Raw genomic sequence first — 23,132 nt, 5'->3', positions numbered from 1 at the left:
GCATCCATTAATAACATCTCTCCATGTTGGCATCCTGTCTTATCCAAATTTAAGTTGACAATGACAATGACAATAAAGCTATTCTATTCTAAGTTGTGGATTACCATGGTGGTTGCGGTTTACCAAAATTTGCATGTCAGTCCTATTATGTGTATTTTAGTTTTTTTGAATGTCATTTTAAGAAGAGTGTATCTTCCTGGAACCTAAAGTGACTTTGCAGATATTCCTACAGAAATGTATGATGACCTTAGTGTCCTACATCTTTCTCATCCTTCAATTGCATTCAGTTTTTCTTTTTTATTATTTTAAAGACACACTCCAGCGATTTTAAACATCAACAATTTCAGTTTACTTATGATAAAAAATAGTTCTCAGCCAATGAAAGCATTTGTTTAATGTATCTTTTAGATTTTAAAGTCTGATAAAAGAACCACAACATTGCAATCAGGTCTATTCCAACTTTTTATCATAAAGCCTGTATTATAAACTTCTAGCCGTAGCCAGGGAAGGGCTCAAAAGAGACATCAGTTGATTGCTTTATGGGAAATGTATGATCCAAGATAAGATTTCATCTTTAAATACATTTATCCGGTGATAGTCCTACTCTCTCAAATACAAAATATTACCACTAAAATCAGTTATTTTTCTGCCTATAGTTCTGTGTAGTATAGAGAAAGTGGATGTATTATGTCTCAAGAAATTAGAAAATACAATTTTTATGACTCGATGCCTCGACCCATGATGGCTTTCTTTGTGTTCCTCTCTGGTCTCAGCAGGATTATGTAACACTTGGGTCCAAACAGTGCCACCAAGAGGCCAAAACTGGAGGCCAGGATGGCAAATACCTCCACTGCATCTGCATATTTGCCTGGTGAGCTGACATAAGCAGGGACAAAGGCCACCCACACAGCACAGAAGATCAGCATGCTGAAAGTTATGAGTTTGGCCTCATTGAAACTGTCTGGAAGGTTCCTTGCTAGAAATGCAATGAGAAAACTGAGGATAGCCAGTAAACCAATATAGCCCAGTAACACTGCAAAACCAACTGTGGAGCCAACTACACACTCATAAACTATCTTGTCACTGAGATATTCTGTGTTTTTATGAGGTGCTGGTGAAGCAGAGACAAGCCAGGCAGTGCAGATTGCTGCTTGGATAGAAGTGAGAACCAGAACTGTCCCTCTCTGCTGCACAGCACCAAACCACTTCAGACTGGCTTCACCTCCTGGCTTGGAGGCCTTGAACACAGCCAGAACCACCATGGTTTTAACCAGGATACATGAGACACAAAGTACAAAGCTGATCCCAAATGCTGCATGTCTCAGCTGGCATGTCCACAGTCTGGGTCGTCCAATGAACAGCAGTGAGCAGAGGAAACATAACTTCAGTGACAACAACAGCTGGAAACTGAGTTCAGAATTGTTGGCTCGTACTATAGGTGTTCTGCGATAATAAATGAAAATCCCTAAGACAACAGCACAGATGATTGTTCCCAGTAATGAGGCAGTTGTCAAACAGATACCCAGAGGCTCATGGTAGGAGAGGAACTCTGTTTTCTTAGGAACACAGTGGTCACGCTGGGGACTGGTCCAGAAATCCTCTGGACAACTGGTGCACTCCATGGAGTCTATGAAAATAAGAAAGACGCTGTGCTACATCAGCCCTGATGTTAAAGTTTTCTAGGAAACAGGGTTGGGTACATAATATAAATTATTTTTCCAAACTGTAGTGTATAAAACTAAACACCCACCAGTTCTATTGCTGATCTTTCCCTCAGAACAAGGGATGCAGTCAAAACAGCACTCAGGTTCCCCCTTCTTTCTGGCCATGCGGGTACCTGGAGGACAGCTCTCACTGCGCACTGACCGGGGCGGCTGTAGGGAGAGAAAACATAAAAGAAAATATATATTCACTAATATACACTGCTGTAATGAGTTATCCATTTGCCAAAACATAGTAGTCTACAAAGTCAGAAGTGACCTTTTTGGTTTTAAAGTTCCAGAAGATCTTGTCTTCATCAAGTGTGATTTCTTCACCTTTGAAGATCGACTTCTTAACCTCACCCACTCCATGAACTTTAATTCTTCCATCAGGGAGCCACAGCCAGTTCATGATATCATAGATTGGTAAGACATCACCATTCTCATCAAATGACACCTGATCACCAAATGATGTGGTGAAGTTGACTTTTTCCAGGTAATACAACAGCTGTGGATACAAGATAGAGGGAAAACTGAGAAGCACAGATGATAAAAAAAATAAAGTATAATCATTGTGCATACAGGGCATAACTGTATACTACACTTTTGAAATGTGAACTCAATAAAAGAATCCAGCAAAATATTCCATTAAAGTAACATCATATGACCTATAATATCATATACTTTCTGACAAGAGATATTTCTGGTGCTATTGTCAACCTGTAAGGAAAATCCTTTCCGCTATCCGTGAGGCATATTCAAATTTGTAATCTCAAAGATTTGTACTTCCTTCTTAAAAAAAAACAATAAAACACAAGATACAGTCACATGAACAGATGGAGTGTAAACTGATATCACACCTGCCAGGGCTCCAGTCTTTGCAAAGTACCACAGCTGTGCCCGCTGAAAGGCCCTCTACCTGGCTCGCACTGCAGCATGTCATCAAGGGCATATGCCAGAGCATACACAGCCTTATACACATTATACTCTGGCCTGAGGTTTGAAATGTCCAAGAACTCAGTCTCCACATTATGTAGATCTTCCTGTCCAGTGCATAATGCTCCCCCAGCCTCCACCCAACCAGCTGGAGGTGGTGCAAATCTACACTGAAACGTGTGTTCCCAAAACTGATTTACCTGGATTGAAAAAAAATTTAAAAACTTTAATATTATTCAATAATAATACTTATTATCAATATTTATTAATAATGACATTGAATTATTCTTTTACCAGATCTAATAGAAAGGTTCAAGTCTTACCATGTTATTTCCATAGCTGCTGTTGTGGTGTAGGTCTGGACGTGTTTGTAACAGGAATTCTCTGAACCCTGGTATTTCTCCTCGACGGATGGCAATGCCCAGTGTTCCACCCAGGTACGGCATGAGGTCGGGGGTCTGGAGCACAGCAGATGATGTCCAGGCTTCACTGGCAATCCACTGCAGGCCTGTCACATTCTGCCTCACCACCTGTACATTGTAATATACCAAGTATAAAAATTCATCACATCATACCAGTAACATATTTTCTATTTTCTACAGTTGATATGATTCACAGTTTTACAATCTTGTATTTTACACAGTATTATGAGCAAATATTATCATTATATATCATTATATATCATTATATATCATTATCATTGGAGCTCAGTATAATTTGCACTGTATTCAATTAAATTCATTTGTTAGATGTTGATACATTTTCATAACAGTAAAATTGCAGCTTGACAAAGAAAAGTTGTATGTGAAATTATAATGATATATATTTAAAGCCTAACCTCTTCCATGAGGTTCATCATGTTACTCTCATGTGCAAATGCAATGACCACACGAGCTGTGGATTTCTTCATCACATTCACAATTCTCCTTAGTTCAGCTGGTTTGTAAGCCTTGGGCAAAACCTCTGTGTAGGCCAGACAACCTCCACCAGATGGACCCAGGTCTGACTGGAAGGATCGGGCAGCATGGAGTCCATAATCATCATCACTGACCAGCAGACCTGCCCAAGTCCAGCCAAAGCGTTTCAGAATCTGAATCATGGCGCTCACCTAAGTGAACACAGAGTACAGGGATTAGTACACAGGCTGGAATTATCTTCCACTGGAAATCCTGCTGAACATGTTCCACAGTTGATCATGTTTAATTATTGCCTTTCAGTGTTGTTAACCGACACCATGCAACTCTATGAGTGAACACAGCCATAGAATGTGAGTGTTTATACACAAATTGAATACATGTGCAGTACAGGGATGTCCCTGCTGATAGATTTTTTTTTGCACTTTCATTTTGCTGATAGATTTTCACCTGGAAAGCATCACTTGGGATCGTCCTAAAGAAGGATGGGAACCTTTGCCGGTCACTCAGGCAGGAACATGTGGCAAAATAACTCACCTGCACAAAAAAAACACAAACGAAACATCATAAAAGCAGAGAAAGATTTTACTGGCTCTTCCAACCTTTTAAGACCGATTACGCCAGAATTACAACTTCATTAAATATCAGATTAAATCACATTGATCGAAAAGCATTAAAACATAGTAAAGCAGAAAACTTACCATAGGCACTCTGTACAAACCTAAGACATTGGACATGGCAATACAACGTGTAGAAGAAGAATCACCCACAATCCCCAGGACTGGAGGGGTACCTACACAGGTCTCATCTAATGTAACATGCTCCTCTTGACCACTGGCTAATGACAACGCTGCTCGGAATCCAATTCCTAATTGATGGCAGTTATCATACAGACTGTATCCCAGAGTCACATTAGGTAGCAGGCTGGAGTTTCTGTTGATCTCATCAATAGCAAAGGCCATGGTCTGGGCCTGTCTGAATCCTAGAACATCAAATCTAACAAATAACATACCAGTGTTTAATACTCAAAAATACAACATGATGCCTGACTGTCAAAACATATACATGTTGCAGAGCTACAGTTTAAAAATGTATAAATACATAATGTAATTCGTTCACAGAGATATCACATTATCAAAAATGCAGTCGTGCAGTGGGAATGATTTTCCCCAGTCTTTGCCTTTTGCTTGTTCCCCTGACAAACTCACCCATGGCAGGTAGGCTGCTGTGGCTCTGAGGTAAAAGACAGGTCAGGATAGGCAGAATAGAAGAAGAATCCAAACAGCCCACCTAGAACCACATCTCCAGCCTTGTTTATCCCGTTTGGATGAAACTGTCCCTGTAACTGGCAGGAGGAGGAGGAATGAAGAGTGGAGGACACAGCAGAGAAACAGTAGGAATACAACAACATGAGCAAGTATAAGTTGGTGTCTAAAAATGCCCTCATGACTTTCCTCTGGTTTACACCTTTTCTCAGGCCAGTCACTAAGTTTTATCACCGTTTCAGCCCCTTTTATTGTCTTGCAGGATTCTTTAATCTCTACACCACCCATCAGGGCAGGACAAGATGTAGGGGCTGAGCCTAAAATCCTGTCACCTGAGATCGGTTCAGGCTGAATTAATGTGTACACACATTAATAACATCTCTCCATCCTTTCCAAACTAAATTTAAGTTGTGGATGCCCATGATGATTGAGGACTACTAAAATTTGCATGCCAGTCATATAATGTATACATTAGTTTATTTTTTATGACATTAATTTGACTTCCATTGGTACGTTAAGTTGTAGATAAAGTTCTTGACTGGTTCACTGTCTGGTAAAACATCTGCTTTTTGTAAAATCAAAGTTCTCCTCCAGTTTGCTCTGTGATTCAAAACCTGAGCAGATCCATATGTTTATCAGAAGAGTCATTTTGTACTGAGTATAATCCAACATTTGTGTAGGACTCACCATCACACAACAACTGGGTTCATTAAAAATATCCACTAGATGGTAGCAGCAGCATACTAAGATATCTGGTGAAGTGATACATCTTCCCATCTGTTTTCAGTTGCACTGTGCTTGATAGAGGTTGACAGTATCTGGCTGGAACCTTTAGTAACTTTGCAAATAAAAGATATGATCAATTCTAGAGAATCGTGTGCAAGACAGGTCACCCCATTTAAACCTTGTTGTCCCTCATTTCTTTTCAGCTTTTTACTATGCAAGCACAGAAGGGATGTATCGTTATTCGCCATACTTCTTATTCTTCTTCTCATTCTTTTTCTTCTGTATAGATTTTTGGGCATTAGTTGTCCTGCAGCTTTGAGAAAACCCAGGCAACATATACATCCCAGTGTGTGGTTCGAATGGGTGTGTTATGACCTTTGGTAGAATTTTGAGTAACAATAGCCACATATGCAGAAATAAATTTCCTGTGGAAAAGCAACAGGAAGTTGTTGAAAAAATGATGAAACCCACCCCTTTTTAGAGCCACACTGCTTCGTCATATTTTCGTTACATAGAAACATAGTTGAAAGTTTAAATGGGTCACAAGATTTCAGAATAATTTGGGTTAAATTGGTATTTTGGTTGATGAGAAGTTTTGGCTTATAAGCTGGTTTGTCTATGTATTTACATTCTGGTTCAGCGGCCCAGCCACCCATCAGTATCCAGGCAGAAGCGGAAAATTCTGACTCTGACTGGATAATTAGATTCATTAACTGTAAGCCTCACAGGGCAAAGGCCTCCTCTCACAGTGACCGTTTTTGCTGTAGGCCATCTTGTCCTTTCCTAGCAGGAAATATCAAACAGCAGCTTTAAGGCAGATCAACACAGCTGTTGCCGCTGGAGTACCTCTGTAAGCAAATATTCAAATCCTATTTTAAGAACCTAATCTAGACTGAAAGTGGCACTGAAAATGTGTTAGGGTACAACATACATTTATATACTGGGGAAGATAAGTACATACTAATCAGTCAGATTTCCACCACAGCTGTTTGTAGTTAAAAGTGCCAAATATATCAGAGTTAGCATGCGTTTTTGCTTTTCCTTTTCATGTTCCATGTTTTGTTGAGTCACTGTGTCTCCCACCACCCACAGAATGTTTAATGTCATACCAAACAAAATGACCAGAGCATTATTGTACCTGGAGGCCAAATGTTCTGAAATCTGATGACCAATAACAATTTGACCAATAAGATACTGTAATTCTGTAGATGCCAACATTTGGGGCTTGGGGCGTTTTGTTCAGTATCTGTTTTGGAACAGAGAAATCAGTGGAACCGTGAAAACATTTCAGTATCACAGTCAGCTTTTGGGTCCAATGCTTAGACACTATAATTCATAATTACTACAACAATCAACACATTTTTCTGCCTATATTTTCTTGTAGTATAGTAAAAGTGGATAAATTATGTCTCATTCAATTAATTTTTATGACTAGATGCTTCGACCCATGATGGCTTTCTTTGTGTTCCTCTCTGGTCTCAGCAGGATTATGTAACACTTGGGTCCAAACAGTGCCACCAAGAGGCCAAAACTGGAGGCCAGGATGGCAAATACCTCCACTGCATCTGCATATTTGCCTGGGGAGTTGATATAAGCAGGGACAAAGGCCACCCACACAGCACAGAAGATCAGCATGCTGAAAGTTATGAGTTTGGCCTCATTGAAACTGTCTGGAAGGTTCCTTGCTAGAAATGCAATGAGAAAACTGAGGATAGCCAGAAAACCAATATAGCCCAGTAACACTGCAAAACCAACTGTGGAGCCAACTACACACTCATACACTATCTTGTCACTGTGATAATCAGTGTTTTTATGAGGTGCTGGTGAAGCAGAGACAAGCCAGGCAGTGCAGATTGCTGCTTGGATAGAAGTGAGAACCAGAACTGTCCCTCTCTGCTGCACAGCACCAAACCACTTCAGACTGGCTTCACCTCCTGGCTTGGAGGCCTTGAACACAGCCAGAACCACCATGGTTTTAACCAGGATACATGAGACACAAAGGACAAAGCTGATCCCAAATGCTGCATGTCTCAGCTGGCATGTCCATAGTCTGGGTCGTCCGATGAACAGCAGTGAGCATAGGAAACATAACTTCAGTGACAACAACAGCTGGAAACTAAGTTCAGAATTGTTGGCTCGTACTATAGGTGTTCTGCGATGATAGATGAAGATGCCCAAGACAACAACACAGATAAATGTTCCCAGTAATGAGGCAGTTGTCAAGCAGATACCTAGAGGCTCATGGTAGGAGAGGAACTCTGTTTTCTTAGGAACACAGTGGTCACGCTGGGGACTGGTCCAGAAATCCTCTGGACAACTGGTGCACTCAGTTGAGTCTATGGAAACAAAGACGGTGTTGTGCTACATCAGTCCTGCTATTAAGGTTTAATTGTATATAAAAGTCATTTCTAGGAAACAGGGTTGGGTACATAATTTATATTACATTTCCAAACTGCAGTGTTTGAAACTGAACACCAACCAGTTCTATTGCTGATCTTTCCCTCAGAACAAGGGATGCAGTCAAAACAGCACTCAGGTTCCCCCTTCTTTCTGGCCATGCGGGTACCTGGAGGACAGCTCTCACTGCACACTGACCGGGGTGGCTGTAGGGAGAGAAAACATAAAAGAAAATATATATTCACTAATATACACTGCTGTAATGAGTTATCCATTTGCCAAAACATAGTAGTCTACAAAGTCAGAAGTGACCTTTTTGGTTTTAAAGTTCCAGAAGATCTTGTCTTCATCAAGTGTGATTTCTTCACCTTTGAAGATCTTCTTAACCTCACCCACTCCATGAACTTTAATTCTTCCATCAGGGAGCAGCAGCCAGTTCATGATATCATAGATTGGTAAGACATCACCATTCTCATCAAATGACACCTGATCACCAAATGATGTGGTGAAGTTGACTTTTTCCAGGTAATACAACAGCTGTGGATACAAGATAGAGGGAAAACTGAGAAGCACAGATGATAAAAAAAATAAAGTATAATCATTGTGCATACAGGGCATAACTGCATACTACACTTTTGAAATGTGAAGTCAATAAAAGAATCCAGCAAAATATTCCATTAAAGTAACATCATATGACCTATAATATCATATACTTTCTGACAAGAGATATTTCTGGTGCTATTGTCAACCTGTAAGGAAAATCCTTTCCGCTATCCGTGAGGCATATTCAAATTTGTAATCTGAAAGATTTGTACTTCCTTCTTCACAAAAAACAATAAAACACAAGATACAGTCACATGAACAGATGGAGTGTAAACTGATATCACACCTGCCAGGGCTCCAGTCTTTGCAAAGTACCACAGCTGTTCCTGCTGAAAGGCCCTCTACCTGGCTCGCACTGCAGCATGTCATCAAGGGCATATGCCAGAGCATACACAGCCTTATACACATTATACTCTGGCCTGAGGTTTGAAATGTCCAAGAACTCAGTCTCCACATTATGTAGATCTTCCTGTCCAGTGCATAATGCTCCCCCAGCCTCCACCCAACCAGCTGGAGGTGGTGCAAATCTACACTGAAACGTGTGTTCCCAAAATTGATTTACCTGAAATTAGAAAAAACAAAACCAAAAAAAACTTTAATATTATTCAATAATAATACTTATTATCAATAGTTTTTAATAATGACATTGAATTATTCTTTTACCAGATCTCATTGCAAGGTTCAAGTCTTACCAGGTTTTTTCCATAGCTGCTGTTGTGGTGTAGGTCTGGACGTGTTTGTAACAGGAATTCTCTGAGCCCTGGTATTTCTCCTCGATGGATGGCAATGCCCAGTGTTCCACCCAGGTACGGCATGAGGTCGGGGGTCTGGAGCACAGCAGCTGATATCCAGGCTTCACTGGCAATCCACTGCAGGCCTGTCACATTCTGCCTCACCACCTGTACATTGTATTATACCAAGTATATAAATTCATCACATCATACCAGTAACATATTTTCTACTTTCTACAGTTGATATGATTTACAGTTTTACAATCTTGTATTTTACACAGTATTATGAGCAAATGCATATCATTATCATTGGAGCTCAGTATAATTTGCACTGTGTTCAATTAAATTCATTTGTTAGATGTCGATACATTTTCATAACAGTAAATTTGCAGCTTGACAAAGAAAAGTTGCATGTGAAATTATAATGAAATATATTTAAAGCCTAACCTCTTCCATGAGGTTCATCATGTTACTGTCATGTGCAAACGCAATGACCACACGAGCTGTGGATTTCTTCATCACATTCACAATTCTCCTTAGTTCATCTGGTTTGTAAGCCTTGGGCAAAACCTCTGTGTAGGCCAGACAACCTCCACCAGATGGACCCAGGTCAGACTGGAAGGATCGGGCAGCATGGAGTCCATAATCATCATCACTGATCAGCAGACCTGCCCAAGTCCAGCCAAAGCGTTTCAGAATCTGAATCATGGCGCTCACCTAAGTGAACACAGAGTACAGGGATTAGTACACAGGCTGGAATTATCTTCCACTTGAAATCCTGCTGAACAAGTTCCACAGTTGATCGTGTTTAATTATTGCCTCTCAGTGTTGTTATCTGACACCATGCAACTCTATTAATGAACACAGACATGGAACTGGTGACTGGTTATACACAAAATGAATACATGTGCAGTACAGGGATGTTCTTGGTGATTAATTGTTTTGGTTCTTGCATTTTATTTTAAACATTTTCATTGTGCTGATAGATTTTCACCTGGAAAGCATCACTTGGGATCGTCCTAAAGAAGGATGGGAACCTTTGCCGGTCACTCAGGCAGGAACATGTGGCAAAATAACTCACCTATAAAAACAACACAGACTGTACATTCTAAAGACAGACAAAACTTTTACTGGCTCTTTCAACTTTTTAAGGCTGATTATTCAGTGTTTACAGCTTCATTAAATCTTAAATTATATCACATTGATCTGAAAGCATTAAAACATAGTAAAGCAGAAAACTTACCATAGGCACTCTGTACAAACCTAAGACATTGGACATGGCAATACAACGTGTAGAAGAAGAATCACCCACAATCCCCAGGACTGGAGGGGTACCTACACAGGTCTCATCTAATGTAACATGCTCCTCTTGACCACTGGCTAATGACAACGCTGCTCGGAATCCAATTCCTAATTGATGGCAGCTATCATACAGACTGTATCCCAGAGTCACATTAGGTAGCAGGCTGGAGTTTCTGTTGATCTCATCAATAGCAAAGGCCATGGTCTGGGCCTGTCTGAATCCTAGAACATCAAATCTAACAAATAACATACCAGTGTTTAATACTCAAAAATACAACATGATGCCTGACTGTCAAAACATATACATGTTGCAGAGCTACAGTTTAAAATTGCATAAATACATAATGTAATTTGTTCACAGTGATACCAGATTTATCAAAATAAATTCAAACAATGGGACTGATATCCAGAAGTTTCTGTCTTTTGCCTTTTCCCTCGACAAACTCACCCATGGCAGGTAGGCTGTTGTGGCTCTGAGGTAAAAGACAGGTCAGGATAGGCAGAATAGAAGAAGAATCCAAACAGTCCACCTAGAACCACATCTCCAGCCTTGTTTATCTCATTTGGACGAAACTGTCCCTGTAACTGGCAGGAGGAGGAGGAATGAAGAGTGGAGGACACAGCAGAGAAACAGTAGGAATACAACAACATGAGCAAGTATAAGTTGGTGTCTAAAAATGCCCTCATGACTTTCCTCTGGTTTACACCTTTTCTCAGGCCAGTCACTAAGTTTTATCACTGTTTCAGTGATAGTCCCCTTTTATTGTCTTGCAGGATTCTTTAATCTCTACACCACCCATCAGGGCAGGACAAGATGTAGGGGCTGAGCCTAAAATCCTGTCACCTGAGATCGGTTCAGGCTGAATTAATGTGTACACACATTAATAACATCTCTCCATCCTTTCCAACCTAAATTTAAGTTGTGGATGACCATGATGACTGAGGACTACTAAAATTTACATGCCAGTCATATAATGTATACATTAGTTTATTTTTTATGACATTAATTTGACTTCCACTGGTACGTTAAGTTGTAGATAAAGTTCTTGACTGGTTCATTGTCTGTACTGAGTATAATCCAACATTTGTGTAGGATTCACCATCACACAACTACTGGGTTCATTAAAAATATCCACTAGATGGTAGCAGCAGCATACTAAGATATCTGGTGAAGTGATACATCTTCCCATCTGTTTTCAGTTGCACTGTGCTTGATAGAGGTTGACAGTATCTGGCTGGAACCTTTAGGAACTTTGCATCAGATATAGTCAATTCTAGAGAAATGTGTGCAAGACAGGTCACCCCATTTAAACCTTGTTGTCCCTCATTTCTTTTCAGCTTTTTACTATGCAAGCACAGAAGGGATGTATCGTTATTCGCCATACTTCTTATTCTTCTTCTCATTCTTTTTCTTCTGTATAGATTTTTGGGCATTAGTTGTCCTGCAGCTTTGAGAAAACCCAGGCAACATATACATCCCAGTGTGTGGTTCGAATGGGTGTGTTATGACCTTTGGTAGAATTTTGAGTAACAATAGCCACATATGCAGAAATAAATTTCCTGTGGAAAAGCAACAGGAAGTTGTTGAAAAAATGATGAAACCCACCCCTTTTTAGAGCCACACTGCTTCGTCATATTTTCGTTACATAGAAACATAGTTGAAAGTTTAAATGGGTCACAAGATTTCAGAATAATTTGGGTTAAATTGGTATTTTGGTTGATGAGAAGTTTTGGCTTATAAGCTGGTTTGTCTATGTATTTACATTCTGGTTCAGCGGCCCAGCCACCCATCAGTATCCAGGCAGAAGCGGAAAATTCTGACTCTGACTGGATAATTAGATTCATTAACTGTAAGCCTCACAGGGCAAAGGCCTCCTCTCACAGTGACCGTTTTTGCTGTAGGCCATCTTGTCCTTTCCTAGCAGGAAATATCAAACAGCAGCTTTAAGGCAGATCAACACAGCTGTTGCTGCTGGAGTACCTCTGTAAACAAATATTCAAATCCTATTTTAAGAACCTAATCTAGACTGAAAGTGGCACTGAAAATGTGTTAGGGTACAACATACATTTATATACTGGGGAAGATAAGTACATACTAATCAGTCAGATTTCCACCACAGCTGTTTGTAGTTAAAAGTGCCAAATATATCTGAGTTAGCATGCGTTTTTGCTTTTCCGTTTCATGTTTTGTTGAGTCACTGTGTCTCCCACCACCCACAGAATGTTTAATGTCATACCAAACAAAATGACCAGAGCATTATTGTACCTGGAGGCCAAATGTTCTGAAATCTGATGACCAATAACAATTTGACCAATAAGATACTGTAATTCTGTAGATGCCAACATTTGGGGCTTGGGGCGTTTTGTTCAGTATCTGTTTTGGAACAGAGAAATCAGTGGAACCGTGAAAACATTTCAGTATCACAGTCAGCTTTTGGGTCCAATGCTTAGACACTATAATTCATAATTACTACAACAATCAACACATTTTTCTGCCTACATTTTCTTGTAGTATAGTAAAAGTGGATAAATTATGTCTCATTCAATTAATTTTTATGACTAGATGCTTCGACCCATGATGGCTTTCTTTGTGTTCCTCTCTGGTCTCAGCAGGATTATGTAGCACTTGGGTCCAAACAGTGCCACCAAGAGGCCAAAACTGGAGGCCAGGATGGCAAATACCTCCACTGCATCTGCATATTTGCCTGGGGAGTTGATATAAGCAGGGACAAAGGCCACCCACACAGCACAGAAGATCAGCATGCTGAAAGTTATGAGTTTGGCCTCATTGAAACTGTCTGGAAGGTTCCTTGCTAGAAATGCAATGAGAAAACTGAGGATAGCCAGTAAACCAATATAGCCCAGTAACACTGCAAAACCAACTGTGGAGCCAACTACACACTCATACACTATCTTGTCACTGTGGTAATCAGTGTTTTTATGAGGTGCTGGTGAAGCAGAGACAAGCCAGGCAGTGCAGATTGCTGCTTGGATAGAAGTGAGAACCAGAACTGTCCCTCTCTGCTGCACAGCACCAAACCACTTCAGACTGGCTTCACCTCCTGGCTTGGAGGCCTTGAACACAGCCAGAACCACCATGGTTTTAACCAGGATACATGAGACACAAAGTACAAAGCTGATCCCAAATGCTGCATGTCTCAGCTGGCATGTCCACAGTCTGGGTCGTCCGATGAACAGCAGCGAACAGAGGAAACATAACTTCAGTGACAACAACAGCTGGAAACTGAGTTCAGAATTGTTGGCTCGTACTATAGGTGTTGTGCGATGATAGATGAAGATGCCCAAGACAACAATACAGATAAATGTTCCCAGCAGTGATGTGACTGTCAAGCAGATACCCAGAGGCTCATGGTAGGAGAGGAACTCTGTTGTCTTAGGAACACAGTGGTCACGCTGGGGACTGGACCAGAAATCCTCTGGACAACTGGTGCACTCAGTTGAGTCTATGGAAACAAAGACGGTGTTGTGCTACATCAGTCCTGCTATTAAGGTTTAATTGTATATAAAAGCCATTTCTAGGAAACAGGGTTGGGTACATAATTTATATTACATTTCCAAACTACAGTGTTTAAAACTGAATACCCACCAGTTCTATTGCTGATCTTTCCCTCAGAACAAGGGATGCAGTCAAAACAGCACTCAGGTTGCCCCTTCTTTCTGGCCATGCGGGTACCTGGAGGACAGCTCTCACTGCACACTGACTGGGGTGGCTGTAGGGAGAGAAAACATAAAAGAAAATATATATATTCACTAATATACACTGCTGTAATGAGTTATCCATTTGCCAAAACATAGTAGTCTACAAAGTCAGATGTGACCTGTTGGGATTCAAAGTTCCAGAAGATTTTATCTTCATCAAGTGTGATTTCTTCACCTTTGAAGATCGACCTCTTAACTTCACCCACTGTCTGAACTTTAATTGTTCCATCAGGGAGCCACAGCCAGTTCATGATATCATAGATTGGTAAGACATCACCATTCTCATCAAATGACACCTGATCACCAAATGATGTGGTGAAATTGACTTTTTCCAAGTAATACACAAGCTGTGGATACAAGATAGAGGGAAAACTGAGAAGCACAGATGATAAAAAAAATAAAGTATAATCATTGTGCATACAGGGCATAACTGTATACTACACTTTTGAAATGTGAACTCAATAAAAAAATCCAGCAAAATTTTCCATTAAAGTAACATCATATGACCTATAATATCATATACTTTCTGACAAGAGATATTTCTGGTGCTATTGTCAACCTGTAAGGAAAATCCTTTCCGCTATCCGTGAGGCATATTCAAATTTGTAATCTCAAAGATTTGTACTTCCTTCTTCACAAAAAAACAATAAAACACAAGATACAGTCACATGAACAGATGGAGTGTAAATTGATATCACACCTGCCAATGCTCCAGCCTTTGCAAAGTACCACAGCTGTGCCCGCTGAAAGGCCCTCTACCTGGCTCGCACTGCAGCATGTTATCCAGGGCATATGCCAGAGCATACACAGCCTTATACACATTATACTCTGGCCTGAGGTTTGAAATGTCCAAGAACTCAGTCTCCACATTATGTAGATCTTCCTGTCCAGTGCATAATGCTCCCCCAGCCTCCACCCAACCAGCTGGAGGTGGTGCAAATCTACACTGAAACGTGTGTTCCCAAAATTGATTTACCTGAAATTAGAAAAAACAAAACCAAAACTTAAAAAAAAAACTTTAATATTATTCAATAATAATACTTATTATCAATAGTTTTTAATAATGACATTGAATTACTCTTTTACCAGATCTCATTGCAAGGTTCAAGTCTTACCAGGGTTTTTCCATAGCTGCTGTTGTGGTGTAGGTCTGGACGTGTTTGTAACAGGAATTCTCTGAGCCCTGGTATTTCTCCTCGACGGATGGCAATGCCCAGTGTGCCACCCAGGTACGGCATGAGGTCAGGGGTCAGGAGCACAGCAGCTGATATCCAGGATTCACTGGCAATCCACTGCAGGCCTGTCACATTCTGCCTCACCACCTGTACGTTGTATTATACCAAGTATATAAATTCATCACATCATACCAGTAACATATTTTCTACTTTCTACAGTTGATATGATTCACAGTTTTACAATCTTGTATTTTACACAGTATTATGAGCAAATGCATATCATTATCATTGGAACTCAGTATAATTTGCACTGTATTCAATTAAATTCATTTGTTAGATGTCGATACATTTTCATAACAGTAAATTTGCAGCTTGACAAAGAAAAGTTGTATGTGAAATTATAATGAAATATATTTAAAGCCTAACCTCTTCCATGAGGTTCATCATGTGACTGTCATGTGCAAACGCAATGACCACACGAGCTGTGGATTTCTTAATCACATCCACAATTCTCCTTAGCTCAGGTGGGTTTTCACCCCAGGGCAAAACCTCTGTGTAGGCCAGACAACCTCCACCAGATGGACCCAGCTCTGACTGGAAGGATCGGGCAGCGTGGAGTCCATAATCATCATCAGTGATCAGCAGACCTGCCCAAGTCCAGCCAAAGCGTTTCATAATCTGAATCATGGTGCTCACCTAAGTGAACACAGAGTACAGGGATTAGTACACAGGCTGGAATTATCTTCCACTGGGAATCCTGCTGAACAAGTTCCACAGTTGATCATGTTTAATTATTGCCTTTCAGTGTTGTTATCTGACACCATGCAACTCTATTAATGAACATAGACATAAAACTGGTGACTGGTTATACACAAAACGAATACATGTGCAGTACAGGGATGTTCTTGGTGATTAATTGTTTTGGAACATGCTTTTTATTTTAACATTTTCATTTTGCTGATAGATTTTCACCTGGAAAGCATCACTTGGGATCGTCCTAAAGAAGGATGGGAACCTTTGCCGGTCACTCAGGCAGGCACATGTGGCAAAATAACTCACCTATTAAAAAAAAGACACAAACGACACATCATAAAAGCAGAAAAAAGATTTTACTGGCTCTTTCAACCTTTTAAGACCGATTACGCCAGAATTACAACTTCATTAAATCTCAAATTAAATCACATTGATCTGAAAGAATTAACAGATAGTAAAGCAGAAAACTTACCATAGGCACTCTGTACAAACCTAAGACAGTGGACATGGCAATACAACGTGTAGAAGAAGAATCACCCACAATCCCCAGGACTGGAGGGGTACCTACACAGGTCTCATCTAATGTAACATGCTCCTCTTGACCACTGGCTAATGACAACGTTGAACGGAATCCAATTCCTAATTGATGGCAGCTATCATACAGACTGTATCCCAGAGTCACATTAGGTAGCAGGTTGGAGTTTCTGTTGATCTCATCAATAGCAAAGGCCATGGTGTGGGCCAGCCTAAATCCTAGAACATCAAATCTAACAAATAACATACCAGTGTTTAATACTCAAAAATACAACATGATGCCTGACTGTCAAAACATATACATGTTGCAGAGCTACAGTTTAAAAATGTATAAATACATAATGTAATTTGTTCACAGTAATACCAGATTTATCAAAATAAATTCAAACAATGGGACTGATTTCCAGAAGTTTCTGTCTTTTGCCTTTTCCCTCGACAAACTCACCCATGGCAGGTAGGCTGTTGTGGCTCTGAGGTAAAAGACAGGTCAGGATAGGCAGAATAGAAGAAGAATCCAAACAGCCCACCTAGAACCACATCTCCAGCCTTGTTTATCTCACTTGGACGAAACTGTCCCTGTAACTGGCAGGAGGAGGAGGAACGAAGAGTGGAGGACACAGCAGAGAAACAGTAGGAATACAACAACATGAGCAAGTATAAGTTGGTGTCTAAAAATGCCCTCATGACTTTCCTCTGGTTTACACCTTTCTTCAGCCCAGGCACTAAGTTTTATCACTGTTTCAGCCCCTTTTATTGTCTTGCAGGATTCTTTAATCTTTACACCACCCATCAGGGCAGGACAAGATCTAGGGGCAGGGCCTAAAATCCTGTCACCTGAGGTGGATTCAGGCTGAATTAATGTGGACACACATTAATAACATCTCTCCATCCTTTCCAAGTTGTGGATGACCATGATGATCGAGGACTACTAAAATTTGCATGCCAGTCATATAATGTATATATTATTTTATTTTTTATGACATATTAATTTGACTTCCATTGGTACGTTAAGTTGTAGATAAAGTTCTTGACTGGTTCACTGTCTGGTAAAACATCTGCTTTTTGTAAAATCAAAGTTCTCCTCCAATTTGCTCTGTGATTCAAAACCTGAGCAGATCCATATGTTTATCAGAAGAGTCATTTTGTCCTGAGTATAATCCAACATTTAGTAACTTTTGCAAATATCAGATAAAATCAATTCTAGAGAATCGTGTGCAAGACAGGTCACCCCATCAAACCTTGCTGTCCCCCATCAGGTCTTGCTGTCCCTCATTTCTTTTCAGCTTTTTACTATGCAAGCACAGAAGGGATGTGTCGTTATTCACCATACTTCTTATTCTTCTTATACTTCTTATACTTCTTGCTTCAATGTTGAAGATTTCTTTTGTTTTTAAATCTATTGTTGCTCCTCCAATAAGATACTGTAATTCTGTACATGCCAACATTTGGGGCTTGGGGCGTTTTGTTCAGTATCTGTTTGGGAACAGAGAAATCAGTGGAACTGTGAAAACATTTCAGTATCACAGTCAGCTTTTGGGTCCAATGCTTAGACACTATAATCCTTGAAAGCAATTTGTTTCTACTGCGAGCAACTTAATCAGGTGTAAGGTTTACCAATACCATGGAAAGTCACAAAAGCCATCATACCATGTGAAGAGAAAGTGTGTTGTATTTCTGATGTAGTCTGGAATAAATTGGATTAACTCGCTGAGTTCAAGTATTCTTACACAATTGATCAAAGTTGTAAGAAATTTCATGTTCAGATACATTTATTTGGAATCAGCCTTTCCTTCTCAATTACTATAATTACAACAACAATCAACACATTTTTCTGGCTTTATTTTTGTGTAGTATAGAGAAAGTGGATAAATTAAGTCTCATTAAATTAAGTACAATTTTTATGACTCAATGCCTCGACCCATGATGGCTTTCTTTGTGTTCCTCTCTGGTCTCAGCAGGATTATGTAACACTTGGGTCCAAACAGTGCCACCAAGAGGCCGAAACTGGAGGCCAGGATGGCAAACGCCTCCACTGCATCTGCATATTTGCCTGGAGAGCTGACATAAGCAGGGACAAAGGCCACCCACACAGCACAGAAGATCAGCATGCTGAAAGTTATGAGTTTGGCCTCATTAAAACTGTCTGGAAGATTCCTTGCTAGGAATGCTAACAAGAAACTGAGGATAGCCAGAAAACCAATATAACCCAGTAACACTGCAAAACCAACTGTGGACCCAACTACACACTCATACACTATCTTGTCACTGTGGTACTGTGTGTTTTTATGAGGTGCTGGTGAAGCAGAGACAAGCCAGGCAGTGCAGATTGCTGCTTGGATAGAAGTGAGAACCAGAACTGTCCCTCTCTGCTGCACAGCACCAAACCACTTCAGACTGGCTCCACCTCCTGGCTTGGAGGCCTTGAACACAGCCAGAACCACCATGGTTTTAACCAGGATACATGAGACACAAAGGACAAAGCTGATCCCAAATGCTGCATGTCTCAGCTGACATGTCCATGGTCTGGGTCGTCCAATAAACAACAATGAACAGAGGAAACATAGCTTCAATGACAACAACAGCTGGAAACTGAGTTCAGAATTGTTGGCTCGTACTATAGGTGTTGTGCGATAATAGATGAAAATCCCTAAGACAACAGCACAGATGAATGTGCCCAGCAGTGAGGTGACTGCAAAGCAGATACCCAGAGGCTCATGGTAGGAGAGGAACTCTGTTGTCTTAGGAACACAGTGGTCACGCTGGGGACTGGACCAGAAATCCTCTGGACAAATGGTGCACTCAGTTGAGTCTATGAAAATAAGGAACATGCTGAGATCCATGTTTATGCTAAACACCAAAACTGCAATGTTTAAAACTGAACACCCACCAGTTCTATTGCTGATCTTTCCCTCAGAACAAGGGATGCAGTCAAAACAGCACTCAGGTTGCCCCTTCTTTCTGGCCATGCGGGTACCTGGAGGACAGCTCTCACTGCACACTGACCGGGGCGGCTGTAGGGAGAAGAAATAAATATCTGTTACAGTACATGTTATATATACATACATACTAAATACACACATACACAATACATTGCTATAAAACATTTCCCATGGGCCGGAAGAGAACAGTCTATGAAATCAGAAGCAACCTCTTTGGTTTCGAAGTTCCAGAAGATTTTGTCTTCATCAAGTGTGAGTTCATCACCTTTGAAGATCGACCTCTTAACTTCACCCACAGTCTGAACTTTAATTGTTCCATCAGGGAGCCACAGCCAGTTCATGATATCATAGATTGGTAAGGCATCACCATTCTCATCAAATGACACTTGATCACCAAATGATGTGGTGAAATTGACTTTTTCCAGGTAATACACAAGCTATTTGAAAATCAGAATAAGGCACAGACAGAAAAACAAAGAGACTTATGAATAAGTTGAGTGCTTTAAAATTTCAAACAAAACATTTCACCATGATATTTAAAGCAAACTTACATCACTGATAATGCTGTATAACTAGTGACAAGATTTATTTCTTCCTGAACCAATCATACTATCCATTGCTATCAGCCAGGGACACAACAAATCCTTTGCTAGACAGGACGTTATTACATGAACAGATGGAGTGTAAACTGATATCACACCTGCCAGGGCTCCAGTCTTTGCAAATTACCACAGCTGTGCCCGCTGAAAGGCCCTCTACCTGGCTCGCACTGCAGCATGTCATCAAGGGCATATGCCAGAGCATACACAGCCTTATACACATTATACTCTGGCCTGAGGTTTGAAATGTCCAAGAACTCAGTCTCCACATTATGTAGATCTTCCTGTCCAGTGCATAATGCTCCCCCAGCCTCCACCCAACCAGCTGGAGGTGGTGCAAATCTACACTGAAATGTATGTTCCCAAAACTGATTTACCTGAAATACATTCAAAACTGTGCATTATGAACGATTGCAATATATGATTCTTGCAAATAGCAGATCAGATTGCAAGGTTAAATTCATACCATGTTATTTCCATAGCTGCCGTTGTGGTGTAGGTCTGGACGTGTTTGTAACAGGAATTCTCTGAGTCCTGGTATTTCACCCCGACGGATGGTAATGCCCAGTGTGCCACCCAGGTACGGCATGAGGTCGGGGGTCTGGAGCACAGCAACTGATGTCCAGGCTTCACTGGCCATCCACTGCAGGCCTGTCACATTCTGCCTCACCACCTGTACTTTGTATTATACCACGCAAATAAATTCATACTGTCATAGCACTAAAGTAATATCTAGTTTTCAGACTCAAAAACACTTTATATGGTTAGTGTTTAGCCATTCATATGGTGAATGAGGTGCAATCCTGTGTTTTACATAGTATTATGAGCAAATTGATGCATTTCATCATAATCGGATTTCCGTATAATTTGTCTGTGTCAGTGATCTCATTCTAAATCCCTCCTAGCAGCACCAAAAGTTTAACTTATTAATTACGATTTGGTGTGTTTAGGCCACATACTGATTTGCATTTTTCTGTTTCACAAAGACATTATTAAATTGTATGATTATATAAAGCCTAACCTCTTCCATGAGGTTAATCATGTGACCCTCATGTGCAAAAACAATGACCACGCGAGCTGTGGATTTCTTCATCACATCCACAATTCTCCTTAGTTCAGCTGGGTTTTCACCCCAGGGCAAAACCTCTGTGTAGGCCAGACAACCTCCACCAGATGGACCCAGGTCAGACTGGAAGGATCGGGCAGCGTGGAGTCCATAATCATCATCACTGATCAGCAGACCTGCCCAAGTCCAGCCAAAGCGTTTCAGAATCTGAATCATGGCGCTCACCTAAGTGAACACAGAGTACAGGGATTAGTACACAGGCTGGAATAATCTTCCACTGGAAATCCTGCTGAACAAGTTCCACAGTTGATCGTGTTTAATTATTGCCTTTCAGTGTTGTTAACCGACACCATGCAACTCTATCAATGAACACAGCCATAGAATGTGACTGATTATACACAAACTGAATACATGTGCAGTACAGGGATGTCCCTGCTGATAGATTTTTTTTTTGCACTTTCATTTTGCTGATCAATTTTCACCTGGAAAGCATCACTTGGGATCGTCCTAAAGAAGGATGGGAACTTTTGCCGGTCACTCAGGCAGGAACATGTGGCAAAATAACTCACCTGCAAAAAAACCCCACAAAAAACAAACAGACTAAACATCCAAAAAGCAGACAAAGCTTTTACTGGCTCTTTCAACTTTTTAAGGCCAATTTCTCCATGTTTATAACATAATTAATTTGAAATTAAATCACATTTATTGGAAAGAATTAACAGATAGTAAAGCAGAAAACTTACCATAGGCACTCTGTACAAACCTAAGACAGTGGAGATGGCAATACAACGTGTAGAAGAAGAATCACCCACAATCCCCAGGACTGGAGGGGTACCTACACAGGTCTCATCTAATGTAACAAGCTTCTCTTGACCACTGGCTAATGACAACGCTGCACGGAATCCAATTCCTAGTGTGTTGCAGCTATCATACAGACTGTATCCCAGAGTCACAGTAGGTAGCAGGTTGGAGTTTCTGTTGATCTCATCAATAGCAAAGGCCATGGTCTGGGCTTTTCGGAATCCTAGAACATCAAATCTAACAAATAAAATAAAACAGTTTACTATTGAAAAATAAAACATGATGTACTGACTGTTCAAACATACACATTGCACTACTATAGAATTTGTGAATAATGAATGTAGTTGAACAGCAACAACCATAATAATGCTTGAATGAAAATTTAAAAGGAGGCTGTTCAAAAAAGCAATATGTTTAAAATGGCATAAATACACAATGCAATTCATTCACAGTGATATCAGATTATCAAAAATACATTTGACCAATGGAACTAATTTTCCCAAGTTTCTGCTTTTTTCTTTTTCCCTGACAGACTCACCCATGGCAGGTAGGCTGCTGTGGCTCTGAGGTAAAAGACAGGTCAGGATAAGTAGAAAAGAAGTGGATTTGAAACAGCCCACCTAGAACCACATCTCCAGCCTTATGCATCCCATTTAGATGAAACTGTCCCTGTAACTGGCAGGAGGAGGAGGAATGAAGAGTGGAGGACACAGCAGAGAAATAGTAGGAATACAACAACATGAGCAAGTATAAGTTGGTGTCTAAAAATGCCCTCATGACTTTCCTCTGGTTTACACCTTTCTTCAGCCCAGTCACTAAGTTTTATCATTGTTTCAGCCCCTTTTATTGTCTTGCAGGATTCTTTTATCTTTACACCACCCATCAGGGCAGGACAAGATTTAGGGGCTGAACCTAAAATGTATTTCACCTGAGATGGATTCAGGCTGAATTAATGTGTGCACCCATTAATA

At 40.4% G+C, this 23,132-nt stretch overlaps 2 protein-coding genes across 2 annotated transcripts; both read right to left on the bottom strand.

Annotated features, from left to right (window-relative positions):
• Positions 1–716: 716 nt before the first annotated feature.
• LOC121187271 (extracellular calcium-sensing receptor-like) lies at positions 717–11,225 on the bottom strand. Its single transcript, XM_041046450.1, has 15 exons — positions 11,023–11,225; positions 10,516–10,810; positions 10,267–10,353; positions 9,720–9,989; positions 9,234–9,440; positions 8,828–9,103; positions 8,251–8,475; positions 8,021–8,144; positions 7,684–7,877; positions 4,001–4,087; positions 2,960–3,166; positions 2,561–2,836; positions 1,981–2,208; positions 1,751–1,874; positions 717–1,627 (listed from the first exon to the last, which is right to left on the bottom strand). Exons 1-15 carry the CDS (start codon positions 11,223–11,225, stop codon positions 717–719), a joined length of 3,714 nt encoding a protein of 1,237 aa, XP_040902384.1.
• Positions 11,226–13,133: 1,908 nt separating this feature from the next.
• Positions 13,134–22,902, bottom strand: LOC121187270 (extracellular calcium-sensing receptor-like). The gene is made up of 15 exons (XM_041046449.1): positions 22,700–22,902; positions 22,104–22,398; positions 21,843–21,929; positions 21,316–21,585; positions 20,761–20,967; positions 20,396–20,671; positions 19,905–20,132; positions 19,644–19,767; positions 19,372–19,565; positions 16,442–16,528; positions 15,410–15,616; positions 14,995–15,270; positions 14,414–14,641; positions 14,182–14,305; positions 13,134–14,038 (listed from the first exon to the last, which is right to left on the bottom strand). The coding sequence occupies exons 1-15, from the start codon at positions 22,900–22,902 to the stop codon at positions 13,134–13,136; spliced, it is 3,711 nt and encodes a 1,236-aa protein (XP_040902383.1).
• Positions 22,903–23,132: the final 230 nt, after the last annotated feature.

The sequence above is a fragment of the Toxotes jaculatrix genome, chromosome 9, assembly GCF_017976425.1.
Source record: "Toxotes jaculatrix isolate fToxJac2 chromosome 9, fToxJac2.pri, whole genome shotgun sequence".
Taxonomy (NCBI): Eukaryota; Metazoa; Chordata; class Actinopteri; family Toxotidae; genus Toxotes; species Toxotes jaculatrix.
Note: the sequence above shows the minus strand (reverse complement) of the source record. Positions and strands in the feature narration are given on the sequence as shown.